The sequence below is a fragment of the Sesamum indicum genome, linkage group LG4 (assembly GCF_000512975.1).
Source record: "Sesamum indicum cultivar Zhongzhi No. 13 linkage group LG4, S_indicum_v1.0, whole genome shotgun sequence".
Classification (NCBI taxonomy): domain Eukaryota; kingdom Viridiplantae; phylum Streptophyta; class Magnoliopsida; order Lamiales; family Pedaliaceae; genus Sesamum; species Sesamum indicum.
This window is the reverse complement of record NC_026148.1, coordinates 9,818,758-9,828,828: the sequence shown is the minus strand read 5'-3', so window position 1 is coordinate 9,828,828 and position 10,071 is coordinate 9,818,758. Positions and strand designations below refer to the sequence as shown.

Genomic DNA, 10,071 nt, shown 5'->3' with positions numbered 1-10,071 from the left:
CCCTACCAATGGGTTTCTTGGGCTTCACATTGGCTGTGGTGAGGGTTTTGACGCTGCCGACGTTGTTATCCTCCGCCGTTGCAAGTTCACCTGCCATGATGGACTGACTATGTTTGTGAATCTTAAGGTAAGGAAGAAAGAGGATGAGTGTACATGGGTTTCTGGAGATGGGTGTGGCAGTATATATATATGTATATATATATATATGTGTGTGTGTGTATAAGGTGAGGATTTTGATGTGGTTGGGATTGCATTGATTTGAGTCATGAGTGCAGTTGTGAAGACATTTATTACCTTTTATTTGCCACAGTGGATTTTGGTGGGAGTTGAGCAAAATTAGATGCTTTGCCTTTATCTTTATCTATTCAAAAATTACTATTTAAATTAGATTTGATCCACTCCAATCAATCACACAGTATATATATTATATTTATTATGTAATTGATCAATTTTTTTTATATTATAAAATAATAAATTTATTATGTTTATTGTATAATTTGCTTTGATTTAACCAGAACTCAGTTCAAATTAAAATTTCCCATATCAGAACATCTGTGTGTAATAAGTGTTGGAGGAAATATTTGTTGCAGAATTTACTTTGACTCTCACTCTCTTAATTAATGATGGCGAAAATGGTTTCTTGTTGACTTGGGAAAGACATTTGATGAGAAATGTGGTTGACATTTCCCCTAAATTTGAGGCACTTTCATTTAATACGGTAAAGTTTTGGACAAAATGCATAAAACACTCTTGTGTTTTTTAAAGAATCAGCTAAAAAATTCTCCTGTATTTTGTAAAATTCAGCAACAAACACTCCTTACTCTTTGTGCATTTGAGGGTATTTTTTAACTGTTTTTAACCTTTTTTTTAAGTATTTTTACTAAAAATGCCCTTTTTTGTTTTTGTTTTATTTTGTACTTTCTTTATAATTTAAATTAAAATATTAAATTATATTTAATTTATTTAATATTAGATATTAAATTAAAATATATTTATATTCAACTAATTTTATAATTGTTAATGATTAAATTTAAAATTATTTTTTAATTAATTAAAATATATATAATTATTATTATTATTAATTAGCTAAAATATTTAATTATTATAACTATTTAAAACATTCTTAATTAACTAACATATATTTTAATTAATACAATTAAAATTAATTGAAAAATAAAAAAGAAAAAATTGAACAAACAAGTTTGCGGCGCCAGAATGTCTCATAATTATAAATATTTTCTTATTATTTTGAAAATAATAAATATCCCTACAGGATTAACGATGGTTTAATAAATAACCCTCCTACAATGGACTATCACCACAGAGTGTTTGGCAGACAAACGTTAATCTGAAAAATACATTTATAATTTTTTAAATAATAAAAAATATTTATAATTACGACAAATCATAAGAAAATAATTATAATTTACTTTTTTTTAAAGAAAAAAAATTAAGATCGGAGTAGAGTGATTGGTCCTAAGAGTCTAGGCCCACATTATTAACGGGGCCAATTTTTATTTTGACCCTTTTTCTTTTGACAAAATTATTGGGGGTAGATAGATATATATGATATATCATATGCCCAAAACCTAAATGTGCGGCTACTGAAATTTGGTGTCCGGAATTTCAATAATGGATCATAAAAGCCTCCAATTTCAACGGCCCTTTTCAGCCCTCTTCTCCGCATTAATTAAGACCGTTGGATATGTAGTACTGATCCCAGGAACTCGATGTAACCCTATTATATGATCTGCTCATGTAGTTATGCCGTTTAATTGTTGTGAGATTAATGCCGTGTTTGGTTTTATTTGTGTATATTTTTAAGGATGTCTTTTTGTTATTGATTATATTATATTATGAGGATAAGAAAAATACTACTTAATTAATTAGTAATTATTTTTCTGAAAATTAGTTTTTTTATTTTTTTTTAGAAAATTACATATTGTGAAATCCCAATGGTCAACAATCAATATACCTCAAATACCAACAGGGTAAATTACAATGGACTCCTATGAATTTCCTCATAATTGCAAATACACCTTTATTGTTTGAAAAGTTACAATCAGTCCAACAATAAATTGTCACAACAGGGCATTTGTCATGATATTTATAATTTTTAAATAATAATAAAATACTTATAATTATAATAAATTTTAAAAAATTTATTGTAATTTATCCGATAAGAAGCAGAGTGGAGATTTTGCAAATTGGTGGGATAGACAAGGACTAGTGACATGCATAATTTTGCCTGTACAAAACTAGGAAATGAATAGGAATAGAAATCATTAAAGAAAGAAATGTGATGATGCATTGACGGTCGAGGTATAGTTGCAATTTCTTGGCAAAGTAGATCACAGATGGTCCTCCTACTGCATTAAATTGTCGCACATGATATTGCAGGTCCTGTCATGGATCAGACAGAGACAATTGTTGGACTTTTTTCTTTAAAATTTTATATTTGGATCCAGTTATTCAGTTATTTCTACCGAATCGTTTGATAAATTAATTATATTTATCTTGTAATTGGTATAAAATTTAAAAATTATAATTGACTGTATGATAAGTACAATAATAATTTCAATGTAACTAGTTTGATTTGAATTTGAATATTTGCTCATTGAATTTTGAAAACTGGCAAATTGTAATATTGACACCCATAAAAAATGAAGGTTCAAGTGGCCCAAAACAGGAACAAGCCCAACGAATTAGGTCCCTTGGACCACCACGAGCTCGAGGATCCTAGCCTGACAGAATGCCCATCCAAGGAACCAGGCTAGGATCGAGGGCCTATTCCTAAGGAGCTACCCCATGAAAGATGAGGGATTCGGCCGAGGGAGCAACCTGAATGTGAATTGATATTTACTCAAAAAAAAAATTTCGAACTAAACTACTCTTATAATGCTAAAAATATATTTTCTCATATACATTAACATATAAAAACGTATTAGGATAATTTAATCATAAAAAGATATATTTGATCTGTAATAAGTCAACTGAGTGTTTATATAAATTTTTTTATAATTCTTTTTTGTTAATATCAGCAAATTCGGTGCATTTTAATTAACAAAGGGTGGGGCTTATTTGTTAAATAAAAACAAACCTAAAAGATGTTAGATGTAATTTTTCAAATTGCAAGAGATCTATGTGTAACCACATCACATCTCATAGGAGGAAAGTGTAATTATCCCCTATAAATATATGACCTCAATTTGGAGGGTAATGACAATTCTACACACTCGCGCACAAGAAGTTCCGCTATGCTTCCATTGTACTATTTATTATTATGTCTAAGTTTTAATTTCCCTTTTTTTTCAATTATTACTGACTTGAGTATAGAATTATTAATGCACTTTTTGCAAATTTTTATTCTAAAGTTGGGGAAAATCGAGACCTAAAATCTCGAGTTAGACTCATCCGAATGAGTAATTTTTCACTCGCATCGAAATACAATTTGTAACTTTAATCGTACAACAATCAGTTTTGTGGAAAAACTATATGCTTATGCTTACGGCGATAATTTATCATTTTATTTTTGAAAGTTATAAAAAATTAACATGCTACTGTGTTAATGATTCTGCATATATTTATTGAAAAGAAATATAATATATAGGATTATTTGGGTGATGGAGTTGAATTCAAGGTTGGTGTTCCAGAATTCAGAATTTCTTTAATCACAAGGTTTCTAGCTCTATTGATGGTCATGAAACATAGGTACAAATGTTCTTCTAGCTCGTCAAGCTGTTCAATGAAGCTTTGGTTGTTCTTCTTTAGCTGATAACCCACTTCTTCACTGGCTTGGAGCCGATCATCCTTTCTTTCTACCCACATTTGAATCAAAGCTTCCACGTGCTCCAGCTCGTTGTTCAGCCGAGCCACTAGCCGACTTATAGTGTCCAAGTCTCTCATTAGTATGTACGTCCCTTTAGCTGCTGCATCGAGCTGAGCTGACCACCTAGCCAGGTTATCTATTGAAATCAGCTCAAGTGAGGCTGTCAGCACTCCCGGCGCAGCCACTAGCATCACGAAAGCATGAGCCGCGATGACTATTAATAGTGAAGCCGTGACAGCCACAAGAAGAACAGCCGACCCACATTTAAGCTTCTTGAGCTGCCGAATTTTGGACTGTGTCTTGTCGCGACGTGTTTCGAGCTGTTTAAGCAAGTTAGAGCAGCTGTTTTGCACGGCTTGGAAACGGCTCATGGATGGAGCTGACAGGCAAAACGGGTTTGATTTTGAAAACAGGGTCACCCGGGCTAGTACGATGGGTAAACGCCTGATGTCTGGACCCGACCCGTTTTGAGGCGACTCAAATGGATCTCCAAGGGATTTATGTTTTTTCCTCATATGGTCTATATCTTTGAGCAGTAACCCACATAAATGAGAAGCATCAGAAGTATTAGAAAAATATTCAGATAAGAGCGACAAAATCTTGGGATTGGTTCGGGTTAAACCCAAGATCCGTGTTACGGTGGACTGATCCGGATCCAAAAGATGCTCGGCAAAGAGGCGATAGGATGGGAGCCGGGCTGCAGTGGAGGACCCGAGACTTCTATGGGTCATGAGATCCCCTTTGTTTAGGGCAAGAACTTGTGTCCAGAAATCGTTATAAGACTCCGTTCGAAATGCATTAGCGTACTCTTCCCGGAGGTCCAAATTTTGTGGGCTTGGATCATCAATTTGGGTTACTGCAATCCAACCAACATAAACATCATAAAAAAACCAAAACCCAACATTTTAAACAATTAAATTCACAAACTAATAAGTTATTCACGAAAAATTATCACTAGCCGCGTATCATATAAACTATGTGTATAAAATAAAAAAAAAGTTCAGATATCTAGTAAAAATAATTTTTCTTACCATTGTGTCCGAACAATTTCTTGATTTTTGCATGAAATTTAATCTTCATTACTTGGGGGGGGTGTGTGAAGAAGGGAGCAGAAGGAAAGCATAGGCATGAGAATTTATATTTGGAAGGTGCAATGTGTGAGCTTTTCTTGCTTATCTTAGAAGCAAATTTAGTGTTATATTTGATGCTTGTGAAGGTAAATATAAGTTTTATTGAATCTTAGAAGGAAAAAGAAAGACTGAAAGCATCTCAAATTGAGGAGGACCCTCTAGAAAAAAAGATATTGTAATTTCTTAATTTTTGGTGAAGATGATGCATGACCACCTCGGAAGAAGCAACTCTTATTTCAGACATATTAGGAAAAACAAACAAACAAACAACAATGCTCCTTACTAACACATAACTTTGGTATTATGGCACCTGATTTTGTACAATTTCGAAAACACACACAAATATCTCTTAAAAAAATATTACATCTAACACTCTTTAAAAGTGTAATGAAAGTATTTGTATATTTTAACCTAATATCTATAATGTCAATGATGCAATTTAAGAAAATGGTTGGTTTTCCGTTCCTGGGCCGGCACAGTTATTACCTTATCTAGTTCACTACTATTCTAGTACTCGAAACTCTTTTTTAACATTATAAAGGCTAATAACCCCATATAGACTTTGATGTAAGACCACCTAACTAAGATAATGTTCAAAGAATTCGCATACTTTTCATTTGAATTATACGATCCGAGGATGTCATTATTTATCTAAATAATTTCATTTATTTTTGGATCTACTGTGAGCAGCATTCTAAATTATATTGATGTGATTGATTCAAATGGATCAAAATTATAAATACCCAATATTCTTAGTGAGATGCATCGAGTTGATTGTGTTTATTGGACTCTTACTTTTTTAACCGATTTGTCTAATGCCAACATACCTAATTTTTTTGTAATATTGAATTGTGAATCAAAAATTACTAAATGGATCTAATATATGGAGACCAACAACCTTGACCAAAAGCAACATTACGATGGATGTCAAAATCAGACTTGTTCAAAATTTTGTTAGCCAAAATGGTAGGTAGTACGATTGTAAAAAGGTCCAATTGGCAACGCACTGTTGCCCAAATTTCCCAAAGGCAAGCAGCAAAGCAACATGGAACCACAAAAACAAACACCGGTACGTTGAGCCCTTCCATGGTGGAAGCGCAAAGAATCCTCCGCAAACAGAACATGTCACACAACAAACCTCAGAATCCCAGTACAGACAACAAAGATAGTACATGAAACACTCATACGATGATGCCGAATCTTCATTATGCTCTAGCAGTTAGAAGAACAAAAATATGTGTTCAAATGGCAACGAGCAAAGCATGTGGATGGAATGGCAAGAACAAGCGCGGGGTGAGCCCCTCCCCTGTTTGCTCTTGCCAGCCTACAGAATCCTCCCTAATGCTCGAGTGGATGTCACATAACAAACTTAGTCACGTTCCTTAAACGTGTCGTTTTCGATTTGCTTTGGCCTTCAAGCAGTTTTACAATAGTTTCTGCTTTTGTTATAGAAATATATTGCAAAAAAATAAAATTATAGGTTTAGTGTTTGACAATGAATTTATTGTAATTTTATCAATAAGTTGCATAGGTAGGTTGAGAGTCACTCGTAACTTTTAGTTTTACAAAACAAAAAATACTTTTCCTGTCCAATGTGTTCCTTAAGTATACTATTTATATGTTATTCTAATTTATTTTTCCCTTTGCTCCTTGTGAGTTTAATAAATATACGGAAACAATTAGAAAGAATTTTAATTCAATTAAAAGTTTAATAAATTTAATTTGTAAAATTTAGACACACGTGTAAAATATTCTTATTAATATAATTAGCCAACATATTTTTGTTCAGGTGGTAAATGTCGAACATTTTTAACATCTAAGTTAATGGATTTGAAGTTAAAAAATTTATGTTCATAAATTATTTGAATAATTTTAAATTCAAAAGATTTCAAATAATTCACTTCTAATTTAAACTATATTTTATTAAATATTAATATATTTTAATTCTTTCAATATAATATTATTTTAAATACTTTAATAAAATTCAGTATAATTACTGGGCACTTGAAATCAATTATGCAACACATAGAATAATTATACGTAGAATCTATTTGTGAGTACATTTAATATCCTTATTATTTATTTTTATCTATCAAATAGATTCATTGATCGAAATTCATTAAATTTATTGATATTAATAAAAAAATAAAATAAAAACATATATTAACTCCAAATTGACTTATTACTCACTTAATGAAGGTGAAATAAATCTTTTCTGACTAGAATATCCTTATAAGAATAAGTATATACTTAATGCATGTGAAAATGTCAAGATATAAATTTTAAAAAACCTGCAATAAATGACTAATAAATCAATTATGAGCAAATGTGTATTTTCATTCAACTTTTAAGTAGATTTTGACTCACGAAAAAAACTATTTATTAAGTAAAAATAAATATAAAAAATACTAAATATAATTTTTCAAATCACAAAATTTATATAAAATAACACAAAATTTAATAAATACAATTAATAAATTATTTTTAAATTGAACACCGATCACATAAAGCTAGTTGCAATGCGGTATGTTGAGTTAAATCTAACCAAAGTCACCATAATCAATCTAGAGCTTTGCCTTCCGTAAGAATGTCTGATTGTGTGATATGTAAGAATACAATAATCTTATCGTAAAGCTGATTTTTCCATGTTTCTGATTATATTAATCAAAATAACGTCATAATATCAGATTTACTTAAAAGCACAGACACGAACACATTTAAAAAAAAAGAAAATAAATAATAATAATGTAAAACAGAGTGCGGTTACAAAATCTGAAATTGCACTCTAGAAATCATCCCCATCGTAACCCAAATCATCCTCCACCCGCTCAGCAGCGTCGTCAGCGATCTTGTCCTCCAGCGCATCAACTCCCTCCGCCAGTGCCAGTCCACCTAACGCCCCTGCAACCGCACCCACGGCCAATCCCGTCCCCATACCCCCAAACTTACTCTTCTTCTTCTCCTCCACATACCCTTGCTGTCCGTAACCCGGTTCCCCGTAGTAGCTACCTTGCCCGTACGCCGGCTGGCCGTAACTTGGCTGACCGTAACTCGGCGGGGCACCATAGGCAGGGTACCCCGATGGGGGAGCCGCGTAGGCCGGCGGCGCTCCGTAATATTGATTCCCGTACGGCGGAGCAGGGTAATCCCTGGTCGCCGGTGGAGGTACACCGTACGGTGGGGCGTAATAGGGATCCGGAGCACGATACCTGGGCTCGCGGACGCTGACGCTGACCTCCAACTTTCCTTGAGGTCTGCCGGAGGGGCGTTTCAGCTCGAGTTTCCTCTCGACACGAGCACCCATGCCGGCGTCGTCAACGACGTCGCGGAGAGGGAGCTTGGCGGAGCCGATCAGCGGCTTGGTGTCCTCGGCGTCGTTGGCGTGGACGATGTCGATGTAAAGAGTGGAGTCCTCGATGGGGGAGTTGAAGGGGATGACGACCTTTTCCTCCCAATAGGGGGAGGTGTCGCCGTCCTCGTCGACGCGGGTGGAGCACTTATTCTTGGGATCGACCCAGAGGACGGCGTAGGGCTTGAGCTGGCCGTGGCGCCAGTTGACGTTCTTGAGATCTTTGGCGGAGGTTACTGTGACTTCAACCTCATAGCGTGACCCCATTTTTGGAAGAGAGTGAAAGAAACTGCGTCTGGAAAACGTTTGGTTGGAATTGTGGTGGGGGGATTGAGGGGTTTTTATAGGGTGGGAATGGAGAGTGGGCCGTGCCAGATTCTTGTTCTATCGAGAAGGTGTCATCCAATCCTCCTGAAGAAAAGACCATTTTACCCTCTACGCATGTAAAAAGAAGGGAAAATGAATAAGGGTAGAGTTGTGAATAGAAGGGTGGGGACAATGACAACGTGGGGACGGGTAGTTGGGATTAGAAAGTAATTAAGTGAGGAGGGATTTGTCCGAGGTGGAAAATAATGAGGGGAATTTCTTAGCGGAGAAGGTTCTAGTAAATTCAAAAAAAACATATTACTCAAATATTTCCAAAAATATTTTGTACACATAAAATAAAATAAAATACAAATATGATTTTCTTGAAATCAGCTCAAATTATACAAATACTTCACATCTTTAATAAAATTATAGCTATAATTGTCAAAATGTGTTAGTGTAATATTATTTGAGAAGTATTTGTGTAAGTTTAGCCTTTAAATATGAAGTGTAATTTTAATTACAATTATAATTTCATAAAATGTGGCTGTAATTATATAAAAATAAATAATATTTGTATATTTTGACCTAACCTCAATATTTTATATTTTATTTTTATATATACTACATATTAATATCTTGCTAATTATACAAATGTGCGCGTAGACTATTTCATGTATTTTGATATTTATATATAAATGTAGAAAATAATAAATTTTAAAAATTAAAAAATTCCAAAGTGGTGCGGAGTGAGGCATGATGCATGTTCTGGTACTATAGCAAAAGTCCCTGGAAATAGTGGAAAGTCAGTGTGTGTGGTGTGTGGGGGGGGGGGGGGGGGGTCGCTTGAAAAGTTTAGGAATATTCTTAGCTTCAAGTTGGTCATACGCGGCTGTCACACGGAATAGATTGGGCCTTCTTTCTGGGCTAAAAATTGGGCTTTGTGGATATTGGGCCAGGGATAATACTACCTCTAGCCCAGCCCATTTTCTAAGAAAACACAGCAACAAGTGGCCCATATAAGATTTGTTCAAGAATTTGCTTCTCAACTCTAAACCTCCTCAAACCCTCTTTCTTCTCGCTATCTGCGCTCTACAATGCTTTCTCGCTTCATCTCCAAATCTTCACAATTTCATCGTTTGCTAACCCTAGTTTCCTCAAAATCCCACCTCGTTAACCCTAAACCCATCGCGCGGGGCCCTGTATTTTCGGGCTCCACTCAGTATTTCTCTCCCAGAGCTCCTCATTTCTATTTTTTCTCTACGAAAGGTGGGAATGGGAACTCTGGTGATGATTCAGCTGCCTCCGGAGCTGATTTGTGGAAATTGTCCTCAGAAGTTGACCAGGATATTGACTCCGTCTTTTCCGTAGAATCTGGGTCTCTTGAGGGCATCGACAATCAGAATGGCGGAGAAAGGAAAATTGGTGATGATAAAATAGCTGATCCATTTAGTTGA

The 10,071-nt window shown here is 34.6% G+C and overlaps 3 protein-coding genes across 3 annotated transcripts in view; 1 reads left to right on the top strand and 2 right to left on the bottom strand.

The window, feature by feature from the left end:
• On the bottom strand, positions 3,571-4,916 carry LOC105160701 (UPF0496 protein At3g49070). The gene is made up of 2 exons (XM_020693275.1): positions 4,861-4,916; positions 3,571-4,685 (listed from the first exon to the last, which is right to left on the bottom strand). Exons 1-2 carry the CDS (start codon positions 4,907-4,909, stop codon positions 3,613-3,615), a joined length of 1,122 nt encoding a protein of 373 aa, XP_020548934.1. The 5' UTR covers positions 4,910-4,916; the 3' UTR covers positions 3,571-3,612.
• LOC105160455 (protein SRC2) lies at positions 7,583-8,631 on the bottom strand. The gene has a single exon (XM_011077829.2). It carries the CDS (start codon positions 8,573-8,575, stop codon positions 7,745-7,747), a length of 831 nt encoding a protein of 276 aa, XP_011076131.1. The 5' UTR covers positions 8,576-8,631; the 3' UTR covers positions 7,583-7,744.
• LOC105160700 (28S ribosomal protein S9, mitochondrial) overlaps positions 9,658-10,071 on the top strand; it is a gene marked incomplete in the record, with an annotated part of 3,277 nt that continues 2,863 nt past the window's right edge. Inside the window, 1 exon segment of the mRNA XM_011078179.2 lies at positions 9,658-10,066. Within this exon segment, the coding sequence (XP_011076481.2) occupies positions 9,712-10,066 (355 nt within the window).